The 18,780-nt window shown below is 33.1% G+C and overlaps 4 protein-coding genes across 6 annotated transcripts; 1 reads left to right on the forward strand and 3 right to left on the reverse strand.

Moving 5' to 3' along the window:
- Positions 1 to 1,473: 1,473 nt before the first annotated feature.
- On the forward strand, positions 1,474 to 3,064 carry LOC100800171 (uncharacterized). 2 transcript variants are annotated; one of them, XM_041018121.1, is made up of 4 exons: positions 1,494 to 1,636; positions 1,683 to 1,786; positions 2,065 to 2,861; positions 2,966 to 3,064. In XM_041018121.1, exons 2-4 carry the CDS (start codon positions 1,699 to 1,701, stop codon positions 3,056 to 3,058), a joined length of 978 nt encoding a protein of 325 aa, XP_040874055.1. In that variant the 5' UTR covers positions 1,494 to 1,636; positions 1,683 to 1,698; the 3' UTR covers positions 3,059 to 3,064. The 2 variants fall into 2 exon arrangements, with proteins under 2 accessions (XP_025985376.1, XP_040874055.1); XM_026129591.2 differs by having other exon boundaries at positions 1,474 to 1,786.
- A 2,041-nt stretch (positions 3,065 to 5,105) lies between these two features.
- LOC100781792 (membrane protein PM19L) lies at positions 5,106 to 6,600 on the reverse strand. Its single transcript, XM_014778907.2, has 5 exons — positions 6,465 to 6,600; positions 6,009 to 6,173; positions 5,689 to 5,908; positions 5,548 to 5,593; positions 5,106 to 5,459 (listed from the first exon to the last, which is right to left on the reverse strand). Exons 2-5 carry the CDS (start codon positions 6,133 to 6,135, stop codon positions 5,370 to 5,372), a joined length of 483 nt encoding a protein of 160 aa, XP_014634393.1. The 5' UTR covers positions 6,136 to 6,173; positions 6,465 to 6,600; the 3' UTR covers positions 5,106 to 5,369.
- A 2,090-nt stretch (positions 6,601 to 8,690) lies between these two features.
- Positions 8,691 to 10,889, reverse strand: LOC100500324 (uncharacterized). Of its 2 annotated transcripts, none has more exons than XM_041017592.1 (3): positions 10,803 to 10,889; positions 9,487 to 9,736; positions 8,691 to 9,084 (listed from the first exon to the last, which is right to left on the reverse strand). In XM_041017592.1, the coding sequence occupies exons 2-3, from the start codon at positions 9,703 to 9,705 to the stop codon at positions 8,971 to 8,973; spliced, it is 333 nt and encodes a 110-aa protein (XP_040873526.1). In that variant the 5' UTR covers positions 9,706 to 9,736; positions 10,803 to 10,889; the 3' UTR covers positions 8,691 to 8,970. The 2 variants fall into 2 exon arrangements, with proteins under 2 accessions (XP_040873526.1, NP_001236368.1); NM_001249439.2 differs by having other exon boundaries at positions 8,805 to 9,084; positions 10,850 to 10,886.
- A 1,275-nt stretch (positions 10,890 to 12,164) lies between these two features.
- On the reverse strand, positions 12,165 to 18,534 carry LOC100800702 (uncharacterized). Its single transcript, XM_006585125.4, has 9 exons — positions 18,162 to 18,534; positions 17,942 to 18,076; positions 17,275 to 17,385; positions 16,509 to 16,793; positions 15,840 to 16,039; positions 14,295 to 14,553; positions 13,801 to 13,911; positions 13,012 to 13,203; positions 12,165 to 12,756 (listed from the first exon to the last, which is right to left on the reverse strand). The coding sequence occupies exons 1-9, from the start codon at positions 18,489 to 18,491 to the stop codon at positions 12,409 to 12,411; spliced, it is 1,971 nt and encodes a 656-aa protein (XP_006585188.1). The 5' UTR covers positions 18,492 to 18,534; the 3' UTR covers positions 12,165 to 12,408.
- Positions 18,535 to 18,780: the final 246 nt, after the last annotated feature.

Genomic DNA, 18,780 nt, shown 5'->3' on the forward strand with positions numbered 1-18,780 from the left:
TCAATTTTTGGAATGGATGTTTTTACTTTAAAAGTTTCTTAGAAAAATATAAGTGGGGGAATACATCCAAAAAAAAATCTTGTTGTGTTTATGAGTACAAACGTTGATCTCAAAGACTATCAAACAATACAAAGTGTATTTTCAGCAGGGATTGAAAATGGTGTGAGGAAGAGGCCATGCGAGTTTGACTCCTTGACTGCACTACAACTAATCAACCAAGGAGATGTCACTTTTCATCCCTATGCCGCTTTGATCAACAACATAAGACAACTACGACCTCATTCGTGGAATGTTTCTTTCGTTCATACCTTACGTGAAGGAAACTTATGTGTGGATGCCATTGCAAAACTGGGCTCATCCACCACCCATGCTTCTACAACAGATATTTTAAACAACAGCCCCCAGCAAATGCTTTTCCTTGTCCTGACGGATTCCCTAGGAGTCATCTATACTAGATTCTAATTCTGTTTTGTTTCTATTTTTTTTCGATCCTCATCATAAAAAAAAAACAATACAAAGTGGTATTAACGTAAGGTCTCTAGTATTACCATGTGGTTTAAGGATAAACCAAGCAAAAACTTGTCAGCATATGACATCCTACCCAGGTATTGGCAAGCCACAGATGATAGTTTAAAATAGATAGGCCATGGATAAGGAGAAACTCTCCAATAAGAGGAACACATAAATTGTATTATATATTATACATTGATAATAAAGTAAAGAAATTAAATAATACTACTTGTCTTAACAAATTCTATATTTTTTTTATAGTTCATTGTTTAAGAACTCTAAGATTAAACATACTTTACTTGAAATAATTTTGGATTGATGATTTTTTTAAAAGTTTTCTAAGCAACATGCTAACGAGAATAAGAAACTTATATTGATTTATAAGGTCGGCTGTTGATTGAGAAACAACCCAACATCACAACTTTACATCGATCAAAGATATATTTGGACTAACAATTAGGCATTAATTCTTTTAATAATAATAATAAATCAATAGTTACACGTTTCTTTTTCTCCCCTTACTGATAATTATGTTGTCTTAATTTTAAATCTTTCCAAGTTACAACATCAAGAATGTGAACTAATGTAAATAGTAGTAGAAATTAACGAGTCAATATATTTAATTTTAAAATAAATATAATATAATAATTTTTGAAATTCAAACATATAAAGTTGGAAGGAATCACTTGTTTTTTTTTACGGCAAGTTTGTAGGAATCACTTTTTACAATAATTTATACTATTTTAAAAGGCCATTTGAAATTAAGAAGACGTTGCTCTAAATTTTACTACATTATTATTATAGACGCGTTTTAGAAGAATTTTTTGCTTTTGATGGGTGATAGGTGGTGTTCACAATAATTTGGTCAAAAGTAAACAGTAATCTTATGAAAATCCAAAACAGATCCCAAAAACGGTAATTTGTTATTTTTAATTAATTGTTACCATAAAGACAAATTTGAAAGTTTGAAACTTTTCTTGGTGGGTAGTTCCGCAGTTTGAACTTTGAAGCTTGAACATGATAGACATGATACCTTTTTCAGAAGCCTAATATTTCTCTTTGCTGTGTCGCTGCATTACATTACGATATATATTTAGTGCAAAAGACATAGCTATTAACAGTTCGCTTTCACTCTCTGTAGATTTGGTTTTTGTGTGATAGCTTCATAGTTATTTCACTCTCCAGATCATGCCTTCAGGTGCTAGGAAGAGAAAAGCTGCCAAAAAAAATAAGGCAAAGAAAAACAGCATCAACCCATCAACCAACAAGCCCAAAGGTACCATTTTTCATTCAAATGCATGTGCATCTGGCAATTAATAATAGATGGGTCCTTTTCAGTTGTATATTATATCTCTTTTTGTTCTATTTGGGTAGATGGGGTTCTGTTAATTATTATTGTTTTGTTTTACTTTCATTGGGATTTTTTTTTAAAAATTACGTTGGGAATATGCAGCTGTGATTGATTGTGGTTGGGGTAGTTGAGTTGGGTACATTAGTATTTGTTAATTTGGTTGTTTTAATTGACAATAGTTTGATTGATTGTGTAAATAATAGGAAATGGTGATTTGAAGTCGCGGGATGAGAAAGGAAGTGATGGTGGTGAGGGTAATTCTCCTGCATTTCGTGAACATGGTGACCATCGTAATCCATTCAATGATGGGAGTGAAGATCTGGAAGAGAGAGGGCCATCAGCTGCTCAACCACATGCTCCTGATGTCGTCGGGTCCCTGGAAGAAGTTGTTAGTGATGTCAAGATTGACCAGGTGTTGGGAGGAAAGGAAGATGGTGTTGTTTTGGTAGAGAGAGGTTTGAAGTCTGAGGAGTGTTTTGAGAGCAAAACTGCAAGTTTTGAGAATGGGAATGGTGGCAACACTCCAAAGGGTCAATCCCTCGCTGAGAAGAACTCAAAGGATGGAAATTGTAACTCAGTTGAAGAGGCAGTTGCAAGTCATAAGTTGGTTAAGTCCATTGATTCTTCCCCTTCCAAAATGACTTCAATTACTGAAATGCCACCAGTTGAGGAGACTGTTAATTCACCTGCTGACTCTTCTGTTAATTTAGTTACAGCCATGGCTTCTGTGTCTGAGGTGGAAAAGAGTGATACTGGAATGTTACTAGAGAAGTCAGTAGTCCATCCAGTAGAAGTGACCAATCTCGCAATGAAGATAAATGACGATAACGTATATTCCTTAACCAATGATAATGTGACAATGTCAAGTGTGGAGGAGCCTAAGCCAAAGGAATGTGATAGTAAAATGTTAACTTCACCGTCTGCTAGTCCTTTCACTAAATTTACCAATGGTAAAGAACATATTAAGGATTGTAAGACTGCAAAATGTTCTGAAAATCAGGTTTTACATTTTCTCTCATATACATTACAAGTTTTACAAGATTTGTAAGTTTTTGGTGAAAAACTAATTTTAAATGTGTTTTTCTTTGCTGAATTAATTTGCAGCCTCATGTAGCATTGGCTCCAAATTTGGTGCAAAAGACCTCCTGGTTGAGTTGCTGTGGATTGTTTGAAGTTCTGTCAAGTTCAAATAGATAATTTCAGGTTTTTCCTTGAAGTTATTTTACCTTGTAAAATCATGCCTGTGTGGATTCTCTTTCAACTTAAAAGGTTGCATTTACATGATACATAGATAAATTTGCTCGCCTCCTGTATGCTTGCTTATGGTTGTTTTTAGTGCATATCTTGTTGCTTTGTTTCTAAATTCTAATTGGTTTGGTAATTTGCGTTTTGAGACTTTTAAATTATTAGAGGGAAGTTTGGTGGTGTTTTCTTTCACTAATCATTGGTTGTTTGTCATTGGTGAGTGCGGGGTGTGTCATGGGTCTTTGGACCAATTTGTAGATGCTAGCTTTGATGGTTTCAATACAAATGAAGATGCTAAATTTGTGACTATCAATCCATGATATTATTTGGTGCATTTGGGAAGAGCACAATGCTCATATTTTTTACGAGATCTGCTTGGCTGAGCAGCTTTTGGAATGTGATTAGGCAATCAGATTCAATTTGGTTTTAAGCACATGATCTTTTTAAGTGGGTTTCTGTAGCATACACAGAGTGGTTTGGTAACTTTTCTCCATTAGTGATTTGTCTTTTTCTGTTATTCATTTTCCAAATTCTTTGCTATGGAGGATCTCTTATTCTCCAACTGTCTTGTAATTTTATTTTCTTCTTTTGTTGTTGACACTGTCTTGTTCATGAGATTCATGAGCACAATGGGAGGGCATGATTCTTGTAAAATAAGAGTGTGTGCATTTTATTGTGAGCGTTATCAAATATTCATGCCTTTTGGACACAGATTTAAATTATTAAGTGCATGTTTGGAAATCCGGTGCAAAATGACTTTTGAGGCAAAAGTCATTCTGTAAAACGATCAGGACCCTTACTTTTGCTTTTATTTTACTTTTGGATCTGCATTGGAACATGCACTAAAATAATCTTAACTGCAAACCAAACATGCACTAAGATGTACTTCTTAGTTCTTCATGTGGTATCAATTGGTTTTTTAAGTTATATTATTCTTTCTAATAATGCTCATTTTGGGGATTATTGTAGTAGTATATTGCTCTATCAGTATACAATTATACATTTTAAACTTGCAAATCAAGTTATGGTTGACAACCCTCTGTTTTTCTTGCAGAAATACAAGATACAAGCGTCAAGCGTGAGTATCTCAAATGATGGGTCAAACTTGTGAAGATTTAGAAGAATTTTGTGATATTTTGATTTAGATTATCTCCTTTAAGCTTTTCAAAATATATAGCAGGCAACCAGGCCAAACTGTATAATACATACAACGTTTGTTTACATTACGTTTGTTTGAAGTTATTGTGCTAACAACAGTTTCAGTCTTTCAAACTGATTTGTTAATTCTGCGACATGGAACTTGTCATAGTAATGTTTATTTCACCCTTTCTAATAATGTAGAGCAGCAGTGGGCCAGCAGTGAGACATAGAAACTACCTTAAGAAAATTCACTTTGATCTTTATGATCTAATGCACGATTCTCATGCATAAAGCACTTACAACTGTGTTTGCAGCGCAGCTCTTTGGGTGTAACTTTACAAGTTCATCTTTAATCAGATTAACTACCAGAACCATAACAAAGCAGGATTCTTCATGTTCTAACTTATGGTGCAATCATACCTCGGATGTGTCCCTGTTCAAATGTCCTTAGTTAGCTATCACCTTGAGAACTTCATTGTAGACTGATGAAACTTTGTTCCTGCCCTGGTCATGGAAATGTCATTGTTTGATAAATGGTTTTTCTTGTAAGGGTTATGGTTCAAAGATTATTCTTTCATGTTTTTCACATAGACCATCCTGGGGATACTAACTGAAGATTTTGTAATTACTGTGCGTGAACTGCTTTTCTAGGAAATAGATCCTTTTAAAAAGATCTAGAAATCTGTTCGACTTTGCATACATGGTCTTTGAGTGCAAATGTTTAGATTCTATTTCTATTGTACCATGTTCCTTGAAGACTTACAAACGCTTATCAAGGCTATGCAGCCTGATGTCTCTGTCATGATCAATGCTCACAGCTTAATCCTAAGAAAGTTGGAGGAAAAGAAAAATAGAAAAGTAAAGATAGTGTTCTCCTTTATTGCTCTTGTAAATGACATACATATTCTTGATTCATACAATTCCAAATTCCAAACATTCATATCACACCACAATGCTAATTCTCCTTTAACTTAAATGAATTAAAAGTCTTGATTGTTCAGACAGAAAGAGTACATAAACCAAAGAGAAAAGAAAAAGCAAGAGAGGGAGAGAAAAATACAAGCACACAAATACAACTCTTCAAGGCCAACAAAAAAAAAACACATTCCCTCAACCTTCAAGTTTATCTTCTATATGCAGCAGCACCGTGAATAGCAACTATGTAGAAAAGCTGTGTAGCTGAAAGTATAATTACAAAAGCCTCCATTGTTTTCTGCAAAATTAGACATTTCAGAGTTCTGTCATTTGAAAATACACTACAAGAAAGTTTTTAAGAACGTAAATGAATCTTCCTGTCTTACCAGGCGTGCATTTCTGATATGAATCTCAATCTCTTTCCAGGCAAAGCTGCATAAAATTAATTCTAGTTAGATAAGTAAAATAATGCCACATAATTATTTTTGGGAAGGGATGAAGAATAGAGATAATAGAGAAAAGCCTACCCCATGGCCAGGAGTGTAAGAGTCCAAGCCATTGTAGCAACTGAAGCTGCAGATGGCAAGCTCTCTGAAGTCCATGACCGGATATGATTGATTCCTGAAATTGCCGATGCAGCACCAACCACTCCAGCAAGCAAAGCAAATGTGACAAAGAATCCAGTGGATGCATTTCCCATTGGGAAGAACAAGGGTGAAAAATGTGCTGGCAGTTTTAATTCTGGACCTGCATAGTGCATAGTTTCTTAACAACATAAGCAAGCTGAAGAAACACAGAATGGTTGGTTACATGAGAGGAAATATGGTGACATTTTAAATTTTCTTACCTATAATAAAACCATGATCTATTGCTCTGTTCATGGCCCATCCACCAATGCCCAAAACTATGGCATACATGCAGAAGTTCAGCCCCAAAAGAAGGGTGGCAATAGGCTTCATTTGCTCATTAGCCATTTGTGTTGCTATATGTTTTTCGGATAAGGAAGAAAAAGCTGTTTGGAACAAGAAAAGTAATAGGGGATTTCAGGAACCTAAAAAGCAGTGAAGGAAAGTCTCTAAATTCAAGGACCAGGAGGTGCATATGTTTGTTACAAATGAGAGTTCTTATATATATGAGAAATGGATAAAACAGAAGTTTGGGTTCTTTTCTTGACAAGGCTGCTAGTTAGCTCAAAAGCTTCATGCAGACCTGTAAAGATGATGCCTGACAATTACACTACACATTAATATATGTCTGATTCTTACTTGTCTATTATTTATAAGGTTTGTTTAACTGTAAATACCTTCCCAACAGGCAACTTCTTAGGAGTTGTCAGTTGTTTGTTCTCTGAGGCAAGTCATATTCTTTGCCACTCCTGAACTCTTATCATTCACAACATTCATAAATTGTCAATCCCTGTTAAAAAAAAAAACCTTACATTGTTTCTAACAAATTTAATAATATTGTCCAAATATTTATTATTTAGTTTTATATACTTAAAAAACCTAACCAAATAATTAGACATAAATGATTAATGTAAAGTTAAGATTAAATCATTTACGTATTATTTGAGTTCGACAAAGATAATTCTTGATTTAACTTTACTTATCTTTTGATCAAACTCTAAATTAATTAAGATTTTTTTTTCGTGATCAATAAAGAGTTAAAGAATTAACTATTAAAAAATACTCAAGTATGTAAAGTTCACATAACATTATAATATATTGATATTATCATATTAATATTAATATAAAAAATTCTAAACTATGTATTATTATTTTATTGAATTTTATGATAATCACCTCATAGATTTTAGGTTAAATTAATTTTTAATCTTCTATTTTTTTATTTAATTAAGTTTTTTAATTTTTAAAAAAGTTTCAATTTGTTTTTGTCGTTTCATCTACCACCGTCAAGTCTGTGAAGAAACAGCTAAGGTCGGAAACCTTAAAAGGTCTCCACCGTGGGAAATGACTTTACAGCCGTTAGATCCTTCTTTTTCTTAGCTGGTGGCTGAGATTATTCTTTATTTTCTTTTTTTTTATTTATCTTTTTCCGGTTTTATCCCCTCTCTTCCCACAGTCACAGACAACCGTACGCCACCAGGGACATTCCCAGGGCGGCGTTACGTTGTTCCGACGGTGTTCTATTCCCTCTGTAGCTTTTGTCGCGGCTTCATCCCCAAAACCCTTAAACCGTTAATTAGGATGACGAGACAATACAACGCTTCGAACCACCGCACCCCAACTCTCCCTTCTTAACCCAAACCTGCAAAAATTCAGAAAACAAACCAACAACACAACTCTACGTAGGTTTTAGAAGCTAACAAGGTTTTAGGGCAAAAGTGAATACAATAAAAGTGTCGTCAGCGGTGGCCGGTATTATTGTTGTTGGCTGTTGTTTCCAGCAGTGGGTGGAGAGAAAGGGGCAAGGTTTTGTTGGAAAAGATTGAGTAAAAGAAAATAAGAAATAAAAAGGAAAATCTAACCGTTCATTTAAAAACCAGTAGATCCAAGGTAGTTCCACATTCACTAAAGGGAATGACACCTTTACCATTATCGATTTGGACTGATTGAATGGAGGAATCAAATTCAACTCATTCTAAAAATTAGATGATCTAATTAAATCTAAAAAAACAAATTAAATTAAATCAAACTAATAATAAGGAGAATGAAAACTATAATGGAGATCTTTTGGTTGATTTGGGGCTCTTGAGCATCTTGATCTAACAAGCCTTGAGCTTCTCTTAAATCTAATTTTTCTTATTATATTTTATTTTATCTTATCTTTATTGTGCAAAAAAACACAATGCCGATTGACAATATTACACGAGGGTGTATTCCATTCTTCTTTATAAGAGAAAAAAAAAATGACTTTCTCAACATTTCTTGTAAGTTCGTTAATACTATAATTTGAACCATGCGTTTGAAATTTCTCTAAAAGAAAATCCATGCGTGTTAAAATTAATTTACTTTTAAGAACAAATCTTCTCAAATTAAATGCTCAATGACAGAAATCAAACCCAAACATTGGGATTTCAAGCATGAATTGAACTTACAAATTTTTCTGTATAAATATACTTTTCCGCATAATCTAACCACTTCTACACTAAAAAAAAAAAACACTTCCAATAAATTTACTCGAGACCCAAAACTTATATATTCTACAAAGCTCAAGTGCTAACCATGAAAAATTAATTCAAAATGGGAATGTAACATCCGAAATCAGGGCTATTTTAACCAATTTCAATAATTTTTCTAATAAACATTATAAAAGAGGGGGGGGGGGGGGGGGGGGGGGGGGGATAACATAAAAAAAATAAAATTAAACTTCTTATAAATTAAAATCAACTTCAAATAGTTTTAGAATTAAAAAGTCTCATAATGTGAGCTATCCAAATTGGGCCAAAATGTATGAATAAGACATTTATTAGATGGAGTTCGCCAAGCTAGCAATAAAATTCCAAAAGGAAACAACCTAAGCCTAGACCTGAATTTGAATTGCAAACATCCGTAGAAGCAACTCAAAATTTGAAACCTTGAAAGACATGCACTTAATTTGAAAGAAATATATCTATTACAATTGTATAATAGATTTTCTTATTAGAAAGAAATGAACTAATGAGTGAATGATATAATTTATTCATCAGCACTAAATCCCATTCCTCTTACTCTTCGTTAAGTTTTTTCGTTCTGGATAAAAAGCTATGAAACCATTTTTTTCATTCAGAAGAAACAGTCACCCCACCAAAATCTACAGTGTAGTACAAAGGCATGTTCCATGCATGCAAAAATGAACACTACCAATCATTATGGCTGATAAACCTCGGGAAGCTGAAGACCAACACTAGAAGCAGATTTTCCAAGAGTCCTTTTTACTTCATCTGACCTATCCACGGCAATATTGTATGAAAAAAGTAAATCCTGCAAAAATGTCAACAATGATGCATGGTCAAAAAGCCAGATGGATAAAACGTAGTTTTCTTGAAAAATATATTTATTCACAATAAAATGAGTAAAAAAATGATATCAATGATATGACAGAATCTGCAGAGGTTTTCTCCAGGCTCAGCCACACCTCAGTGATGCTGATCACTACTCAAAAACCACATCCTCTTAGTCTTCTGTGCTTATTTTAATTTAACAATATACATACCTTAACTAAAGCTGTTAAGTGTTGACACTTGACACCTTGTTTATAACTAAACGAGTTGGTGTAAATCTCATTGTTTGGCCAATAACAACGGTTCAATCAAACTTCTTACCCACGGGTACAAACAAATGACTATTTGAATCTTGAACGAAAAATGAATCAGAGAGCAATACCTTGTGATGGTGTACACTGTTAAGAAGAAAAGTATAATCACGAGCAAGCTTTATTTTCTGTTGGATAGCCACACAGTCAGACAAATTTCGGTTGTTACGGAACTCTGAGGTTACAAATTCTATAAAATGTCTCTTGTTCTCTTCCTTCCCAATATGTTTCTTGACTGCCTTGAGAAGAAGGCGATAAATGTTAGCTGTTTGGAAGGCGTCGGATCTCATTTGTTTCTATCAATATCCACAACCTACTTCCCTGCATAGGATGGCACACATTATAGGAATCTTGTTAGCAGAAAAAATTAAAATTAGAAACCTAAATGATGGGAGGGAGAAGGTATAAAAGAAAGATTACAACAGAAAGAGGAGTGCAAAATTTCATCCTAAATAAGTGCAAAAAAACAAAGATAAAGAAAGTTGTATAGAATGAGGATCTTCAATTCCTTTGTGTATTTGATTCCATGACTAACAAAATATTGAGTACAAACTAGGATCAATCTTGGGTTTGGTAGAGTTCCTAACTCAATTTTACACTACAGCAATTTTCTTCATTAGAAAATCCTAGAAGACATGCAGAAAGAAGTTTATCATATGTTTATGTATAACAATTCCATTACAACATGCACTTACTCAATTTGTTGCATCTCAGAAAATATTTTACAAATGATGCAACTAGTTCAAAAAAAATTGACTTATTGTGCTAAATGGTAGCCAAGATAATTCAAATTTGAAGTCATTCCATCAACAACTGAACACTGGAAAATACTTAGAAAGATGCCATGATCATTCTACAAGAAATCATTAACTCAGAGCTTGAATATGCAGCTACAGCTAGCACGTTTTTCAGATTCCTTGCTCTGTGAGTACTGTCACAATTCATATCAAAGATATATTGTGTCATACTCATATCATATGTGGTCCAATAAACAAGTGAGAACCAAAGCAAGGGGTATGTCAAAAGAATTTGTTGTGAACATTTTCATTAATAAAATTGAATATTGGACCCCATAAATCACAATTTGTTTGTGGTTCTCCTTCCCCATGTTTCAGAACACATATCAAACAGTTTGTGTGCAAAATCAAATATACTGCAAAACACAAATTGCAACAAAATGTGAAACATAATGGAACGGGCAAACAGAGTATCATACAAGGAAAAATACATAAATAAATAAAAGTCAGATCCACAAACACAAGTGAAAATGAGGAATAACACAGAATCATATCATATTAACAAACAATTAAATATATCCATATTTTTGCAACTATGAAAACGCAGAAATTAAGTTAATTAACATTCGTAGAAGAAGCGATTGAAGTACGGCAAGCAAAATAACGAAAATCAAATCAGCGTTGCTTCTTTTCTTACTCGCTGAACTCAAAGCGTTGCTTCTTGCGTTTGCGTCACAAATATTGGTCTAGGCAGGGTTTTCAGTTATTATCTATACGAATAAAAACTTGTTTAAAATGAAAAAAAAATGAATAAACGAATTTATAACTTCGAATAATTAATTTTAGCTTTTATATAAAAATAATAATTTTAGATTTTAAAAAATGATTGTGGGTTAAAAAAAATATTGAGTAATTAATAAAACAGAACATTAAACTAATTAATCTAATGTTTGTAAAATTTTGAATAGAAGCTATTAAATTAGTCAAAATCCTAATATGATTTTCGATAACTAATGGCTTAAGAAAAGATTATGTTTCATAAAATTAACTAAAAACTAACTAGAAGCTTTAATATCTTAAAATTGAAAAATTAGTTTATTAAATTATAAATATTTAATAAAATTAACTTAAAAAGCATAAAATACTAGAAAAATAATAAAAACGTGATTTTATTTAAAAAGAATAATCAAAGGATAAATATATTTAGGATAAAAAAAAATTATAACTACTTCAAATAACATTTCAAAAATGATAAAAATTATTAAGAAATTACTAAAAAAGTTTATTTAATCAACTGTCACACAAACTTTATAGTTAGAAAAAAGAATTAGAAACTAACTAAAATGTCTTGGGAAACATAATCTAAAAAGGGAAAAAAATATTTTATTAGAATAATATATCCATTTATCTATTCTTTTTTGTATTTTTTTAGTTATATGCTGTTGGTGTAATTGTCTAAAATATTTACGGATTTTATAATTTTTTTTAGGAAAAGCTGGTTAATACAGCTTTGTGCAAAATTCGTGGAAACCAAAGTTAGTGAATAACGCTTTGTGCAAAGCTCATTCCACTTATAAACCTGCACGTATATGTTGCTCCATACGCCCTTAGAGGATTCTTAGCACTTATTTACACCCCACCTTAGGGGTTCCAACATATATAAGGGTTAAGAAATCCACACTTTACAAAGACTGCCTCATGACTATACATTGATGTTATAATTGTGAATTATTCCCATCAGAATCCTATAAACAAAGCACCTAAAGAGTCACCATGTATATATAAATTCTTGCTTTTCATTTACTATTATTCTGCTGATTCATCCAATGACTTCGGACATTACAATAGCTTTACATGTATCCACCACCTTCAACAACACGTTGGGACGTAGAAACACTTGAAAGCTTAGCTTGATCAATAAACATTAAAAGTAAGCTTCAAAATAAATAAACAAAAATGCATTTAACCAGGAAATTACACCATCAATGACTTAAAATCATATCCAGCTCAAATGGTAAATCTCATTCATAAAATATGGTTGAATCTCGTGTCTACATAAAAAATTCCACATATTAAAGGAATATCATACACGATACATCATATATATGCCCATATTTTTTGTTTTTTGGGGCATTTGTGATTTCTTTCTCTCTCATACATGAGTATTACGAAGTACTAATACTATCTAATCTATTGGGGCTGTCATTTAATACATGAATATTCCCTCTCATCACTAAATCAATATAATTTATTGAATTATTCTCTAACCTCCACTATACAAACCTTATCCAACGAACATGCGTTTAAGGAACTATATATGCTACAAGAGAGCTCATATGAATTGGGGGTGGACGAGGTGAGAGTAACCCATTCTTTGTCAACTTTCTCAACAAAGGAATGTGCCTTTGGGATTGCATCAAATTGGAGTTTGTTGCTTTGCTTCGTTAACTTCTTTACAAAGTCCATCGAGAATATCAAGTCAAAGTTTTCTTCCGAATCAGTGATTTTAGGCGAAATTTGTATCCCAATCTTGGCTTCCCGTGAATTAATCAACCCAAGAAGTAGAGAGTTTCCACCGGCCATTTTTTCACTTGTGCAGCAAACCTGCAAGAATGTATGTACATTACAAATGAATCAAGGAAAGTATACACCATTAAGTAACTGTATAGCTGCAACAATGAGTCAACACTAAAAGTAGATGCATCAAATCAGCAACTAAAAAACCTAACAAAAATGCCGTTGCTCTGTTTTACTCATAGAGTTATGCATTACAGCTTAAGTCTTGACAAGTAAAAGTGTAAATGTACAATATGCATGCATCAATCTCAATATAAAGAGAAAAAGAAAAAATAATCTAACCTCAATGTACTCAACACCCATGTCAATAAGATTATCTGCAATACTATGGTTTGAAAACAAGCTAATAAGTCCCCCAGATCCAACTGGAGATTGGAGTATTTCCCAAGGTGATTTCATTAAAATCTTATATTTGTTCTGTCCCTTGGGCAAACTGCTAATTACTGGCAGCTTCTCTTCCTCCAAAAACCATACCTGAAAGAGGGTTAAAATATGATATTATGCAAAAAGCCAATTACACAGGCATGAGAAGAGCTCGGCACTAGAATTATATTTTAAAATAAAAAAGGCTAATGATGTTTTGTCTATCAATTGAATGTTGTTGCTTGCAGATGGAACATCACTTCACTTCTCCAGTGTAAGATAGTATGATTCATGGTAGACATATGATATCTTTAAAGGTAAAATACCATAAGTTAAAGGTTACTGCAATGCAATATTGAAATTTTCAGTTAACAAGCAATGACCAAACAATATTCCATCCTTTACACTTCCCCGGACTAAACCAATATGGGTGGATGGCATATTATTCATAATACAATATTGACAATGAGACAAGACCAAACATTGTTATAACAAGAAGTAAAGGTAAAGTAGAATTTCAAGATGAAAGCCATTTGGAAACTAAAGTTATATGACCTTTCCTTTCAACCAAAAATTCTGAACCTCAGTGTATGTTATTTGGGATAGAACAAGAGATATGCAACAGTGACAAACTTTAGTACATATCTAACTGAGATAATACATGAGATAATACATGATATAAAAAGAGATCCTTGGTGTGATGTGAACCTTTTCAGAGTCAAATGCGAAGTAATTGTTGCTTGTAAACAGATTCCTAAAAGACTGAATTTGTTGGGCTGAGGAAACCAAAATTAAAGGCACAGAAACATGATCTTTGACCTGCAAAATCATTAGATGAAGGAAAACTATTCAGTATAGTCGCTCCAAAAGATACTTAGTCAGATAATACTTCACAAATGAGCCTAACTTATATCATCAAGGTAGAAAAAGGAAGAAACATATAATAGAACATAATACATTCTCTTCAAAATAATGGAAGTGAACAAGAACAGAACATTAACTGCTGGTGTTTTTTTTATCCCTTCGAGTATTTGTTGAAGAGATTATTGTTCTGCTATAATTAAATTAAACACAAGATCCATCTGATGGATCATGGAAAAAATAATTTTTCGCAACAATGAATCGTTATCACAAGAATATTTACCAAAAGTAAATAATTAAAACACAAATTTACAACCTTTACAAAATTTTCACTGTAGTACCTTTTGAAACATGTGAAGTACCGAAGTGTCAATTGCTTCATTTTCAACCTTGTTAGAGTCAGAAATGCTCCCCTGATGCTCTTTGTCATTCAAGAGAAAGACAATAGCCATTTTCCCCTTAGACATGAGCTCAAGTCCCTTCTCTTGCATATCTCTAAACAACTTATTTTTACCTCCATTTAAAAAATATTCCTCTGATATTTGGATAGAATTTATAAGCTTTGCTTCTATGGCACCGACCAACTCAGCAACTTTCCATCTGATTTAAAAAAGTAAAAAAAAAAAAAACACAAATAAAAATTCCAGCAAATGAAACTAGGGATACATAAAAGGAATTTTTCCTTTGTCAATAAACAAGGGCTAGGAAGTGGTGACAAAAAAAGATTTAAAAAAAGTTACATTACTTTGAAGATCTTTATAGTTTTATTGAATTTTTAAATAAGTCCCTGTAATTTAATATTTTTAACAAAATCCTCACACTTTTTTTAAGTAGGTCCCCTACCTGCAAATGACAGATAATTTTTACCAAACTACAGGGGCCTATGTGAGAACTTAGGTAAAGTATTTGAACTAATTCAATTGTGGTATTTGACAAATATATTCTATGGTTTATCTAAATATTCAAAAAATTTCCTATAATTTAAAAAAAAAAATTGATGGAGTCTTAACAACCATTAATGGCTAAGGACTCATTCCTAAAGCTTTGATTTTTAACCATGCCAAATGGTGTCATGTATTAATGGGTAAGGACTCATTCCTAAAGCTTTGGTTTTTAACCATGCCGAATGGTGTCATGTGATCCATGTAGCCAACCTCACCTAGTGGAATAAGGCTTTGTTGTTGTTGTTGTTCTGCTTCTTCTTCTTTGTAATGAGTATGGATTCATTTAAATATCTTTAAGAGTGTAAGGGCTTTGTTAAAAACTTCTAAACAATAAGAACCTATGTAAGAATTTAGTAAAACTATACGGACCTCGAAAGTAACTTCATAAAAGTTGATGATAATTAGATAAAGTTCAAAAGCAATGAAGTGAATAATTGAATTAGAAGATGCTAATATGTCCTATCATTTTAGTATCAATAGGGATGGGTGGTGATGTCCAAAACCGAGTACTTCAACCACCCATGAAATGACATCGGGCCACATATTAACTACAACAATAATTTATCTTTCTTATTTTTGTGGGAGTGGTGGACAAGGATGTCAAAACTTAAAATTACTCCGGTTTACAATTGAGAGAAAGTTGGAGTGAGTGACATCAATTAAGGAAAAATTGTTAGAATTATGTCTAAGATGGTTTGGACATGTGAGAAGAAGACCAATAGAGCCTCCAATATCCAATGGAGGATAGCCTACTAATTAGAAGTAGAGATAGACCAAGAAAGATTCTATGTGAAACCATTAAAAATGATCTAAAATTAAATGGCTTAGCTGAAGAAATAAGAACTGTTTTTGGATGGTACACAACCACATTGTTCAACTTATGAAGCTGACCCTACTGTGTGGGAACAGGCTTTCATTTTTGTTGTTGTTATATTAACTTGCCTCTTTGCTGGCCGCTCAAGACTTTGTAAAGCCTCCTGGAGCAATTTGGAATTTACACCAACAATCTGATCACTAAGCGAGCTCCATTGATCTTTCTCACCATATTGAAATCCATGAAATATGTGTTTTTGCTCCATTTCAATGAGTTTCTTTTTTGCTGCTATGAGACGCTTTTGAAACTTTTTCTTTTCTTTCCATTCCTGACACCATTAAGTGAATTATCCAGAACCAATTAAATATTTGTACCAATTATCCATGGTAAAGAGATCCCAGTTAAATATTGATACAACAACAAAGTAACTAGTCCATAAAAGGAAATTTAGAATCTAAATAGTACAAGTACAAATATTGAGATGTAAAGCATAATGCCACCTTATGAAAATCAAATTCCACTCAGGTTGGTATAATGTAAGTCAGCCAGCATGACTTACATACAAATGGAAAATAAAAGTACTAAAAATCATATTTAAATGATACATAATTGTGTTCCTTTTTTTTGTGGGAGTTACAGTTATGCCTCAATTCACCTTTAAAAGGTAGAAGCTGAGAAATGTAACATAGCAAGAGGAATTAAGCACACAACTAAGAAGAAGAAAAACATATTCAGTGACAATAAAAACTCCTAAAAGTAACAAATTAGTAGTGAAGTATTAGGGTTGTATGGCTCACAAGTTGGCGCCTTTCTTTTTTGGACCTATCATCAAATCGTAAATTTAATTCCAGGAGTCCCTTGGGCGGAGTAATATGCATTTGTCTTCTTTTCATATCAACATCTGGAACAATGGCTTCAACAAAAGGTACCAAAACAAGCTGATCAGATGCATCTATTTCTGCTGACCTTGACTTGCCACTTTTGTCAAGCATATCAAAAGATGAATCAAGTACAATTTGTAGTAGGTCATTGGCTCCACTATTGAAAACATTCATGACAGTTCCCACAAGTTTTCCATTTTCCTGATAGGAACAAGCGTGGTCAACACCTTTAAAAATTGCATTGAGGATTAAAAACTCACAATAAGGTGGCAAGAATACCAAAATAGAAATTCAAAGCTCATACAAATCAATATAACAATATCTTTAGGTTATTCATAGTTGCCCTTTTCATTTTTATCACTATATTAGCACTTGCCATTTCATTTGCTAGCAGTCAGATATGTATCTATAAAAGAGCTCAATAGAAAAGGAATAGTCCTGTTTTATGAAAGGGTATAAATTATGTGGCAAACAGTTGGCATTTCTGTTACAATAGCACACTGGTGAGAATCACCAAGTTAATACAAAACTCGAAAATATAGCAGAAAAACATCTGAGGAATATAAGAGAGATAATTTTGTTTTATTAGTAGGTGATGCTTTAGCAAAATTTTAAATAATGAATAAGGACAGGAGAAAGTGTTTGTCTTCATGTAGACACAAGATTGGGGATTAGAACAAACCTTCATAAAAACTTTCATCCCTATCAGATCATGTGTGTAAAATTCACCCTCCTCTAATTCCGGCCTGTCTTCATCCACCACGAGCAAGGTAGCACCAATAAGCTTCTTAGCCTGCATGGTGTATTGATTAGTCAAGGCCAAAAAGTATGCATATCATATGATTGAACGAGCCAGGTCTACATAGGAAACTTGACGCTTCCACTTGCAACCACAAGTGCAACATCCCTTTCAAGGAGCAATAAATAAAGGCGAGTTCCGAGCAGCAATAATTTTAACAGTGTAACATCTGTTTTTGTCATTGTGGCATCAAACTGACTTTAAAATATGATTATCAAAAAATGAATTCACTAAGGTGCTTCCTCTTTCTTGAATTAACATATACAAATAAACTGACATAAGGGACATTTGGAAGAGCTTAGAGAGAGCTTATTTGAACTCATGAAAATAGCTTATGACTCCTATATTAAGTTCATCGCGGCAACGTTTATATACACTATATTAGTATTTTTCGGATTATCAAAACAATCTCTTCTTGACTTATTCCAATAACTTTCATGATAAAATTTATGAGTTATGACACTAGCTCTCACGTGACAATAACTCATTGAATAAGCTCTCACAAAAAATTTATAATATTAGACAGGGTATGTGTGGGGTATTGAAAAACCTGGTCCACTGTGTCAATTCCTCTGAATTTGAGTATCCAACTCTTAAGTGCAGGGTGCTCTCTACCTTCCTCCAGCTCAACTTCTTGAACACTTTCTCTACCCAAAACCTTGCTCTTCAACCATCTTCTTCCAGGCTACTCAACAAACAACCTTACTTAGCCACTGCAACTTGCACAAACACAAACAAGAGATTCATAAAAATAAAAAGAAAAACATTACAGTGGAAAAGCGCAGTTGAGGAAAATCGGTGGCTGGCTTGACGCGAATCTCGCCCTGAATTCCATGAACACTCGATATGTAGCCAATGTTAACGAAGCCCGGTTCGTCGTTGGTGGTGTCGCTGTCGTCAATAACAACCTTCTCGGTGGTCGCTGTAACCGTTGCAAAAGAGCGACGAAACTTAACTGAATGCTGAAAACGTGAATATGTATTGAAGTGCGAAGGGGCGTGTGTGGCTGGAGTTAAAAAAGAAGGTTTGAAAGGGAATCCAAGAGAAAGTGGAGGCTGAAACGGGCGTTGGAGAGCCGGGGGCAGTGCCTCTATCTGCATTTTCTGCTCACTGCATTTGCTTGGCAACGATAAATTAAATAAACAAAACAGAAATATCAATTTGTACTTTGTTTCCCACTTTCCTTACTCAACTCTTGTTGCTCGTCGTGGTTTTTTATTTTTTTTATTTTCAATTAATATATATATATATATATATATATATATATATATATATATATATGATTTTTCTTTTAAATTAAACCTTGGGAAAAATACGTCTAACCCATTATTATATTATAAATTTAAATTATTATTTTAAAAATCAAAATAAATTTATATATGCTAGGAT

The sequence above is a fragment of the Glycine max genome, chromosome 8 (assembly GCF_000004515.6).
Source record: "Glycine max cultivar Williams 82 chromosome 8, Glycine_max_v4.0, whole genome shotgun sequence".
Taxonomy (NCBI): domain Eukaryota; kingdom Viridiplantae; phylum Streptophyta; class Magnoliopsida; order Fabales; family Fabaceae; genus Glycine; species Glycine max.

Excerpts from the sequence above, each read along its gene's own strand:
- LOC100800171 (XM_026129591.2), top strand. The coding sequence starts at position 1,699 with ATGCCTTCAGGTGCTAGGAAGAGAAAAGCTGCCAAAAAAAATAAGGCA. Across the intron at positions 1,787-2,064 it reads ATCAACCAACAAGCCCAAAG|GAAATGGTGATTTGAAGTCG; the intron begins GTACCATTTTTC and ends TGTAAATAATAG. Across the intron at positions 2,862-2,965 it reads CAAAATGTTCTGAAAATCAG|CCTCATGTAGCATTGGCTCC; the intron begins GTTTTACATTTT and ends ATTAATTTGCAG.
- LOC100781792 (XM_014778907.2), bottom strand. The coding sequence starts at position 6,135 with ATGGCTAATGAGCAAATGAAGCCTATTGCCACCCTTCTTTTGGGGCTG. Across the intron at positions 5,909-6,008 it reads AGATCATGGTTTTATTATAG|GTCCAGAATTAAAACTGCCA; the intron begins GTAAGAAAATTT and ends TGCACTATGCAG. Across the intron at positions 5,460-5,547 it reads ATATCAGAAATGCACGCCTG|AAAACAATGGAGGCTTTTGT; the intron begins GTAAGACAGGAA and ends CTAATTTTGCAG.
- LOC100500324 (XM_041017592.1), bottom strand. The coding sequence starts at position 9,705 with ATGAGATCCGACGCCTTCCAAACAGCTAACATTTATCGCCTTCTTCTC. Across the intron at positions 9,085-9,486 it reads ACAGTGTACACCATCACAAG|GATTTACTTTTTTCATACAA; the intron begins GTATTGCTCTCT and ends ACATTTTTGCAG.
- LOC100800702 (XM_006585125.4), bottom strand. The coding sequence starts at position 18,491 with ATGCAGATAGAGGCACTGCCCCCGGCTCTCCAACGCCCGTTTCAGCCT. Across the intron at positions 17,386-17,941 it reads GAATTGACACAGTGGACCAG|GCTAAGAAGCTTATTGGTGC; the intron begins GTTTTTCAATAC and ends TACACCATGCAG. Across the intron at positions 16,794-17,274 it reads GGATGAAAGTTTTTATGAAG|GAAAATGGAAAACTTGTGGG; the intron begins GTTTGTTCTAAT and ends TGTTCCTATCAG.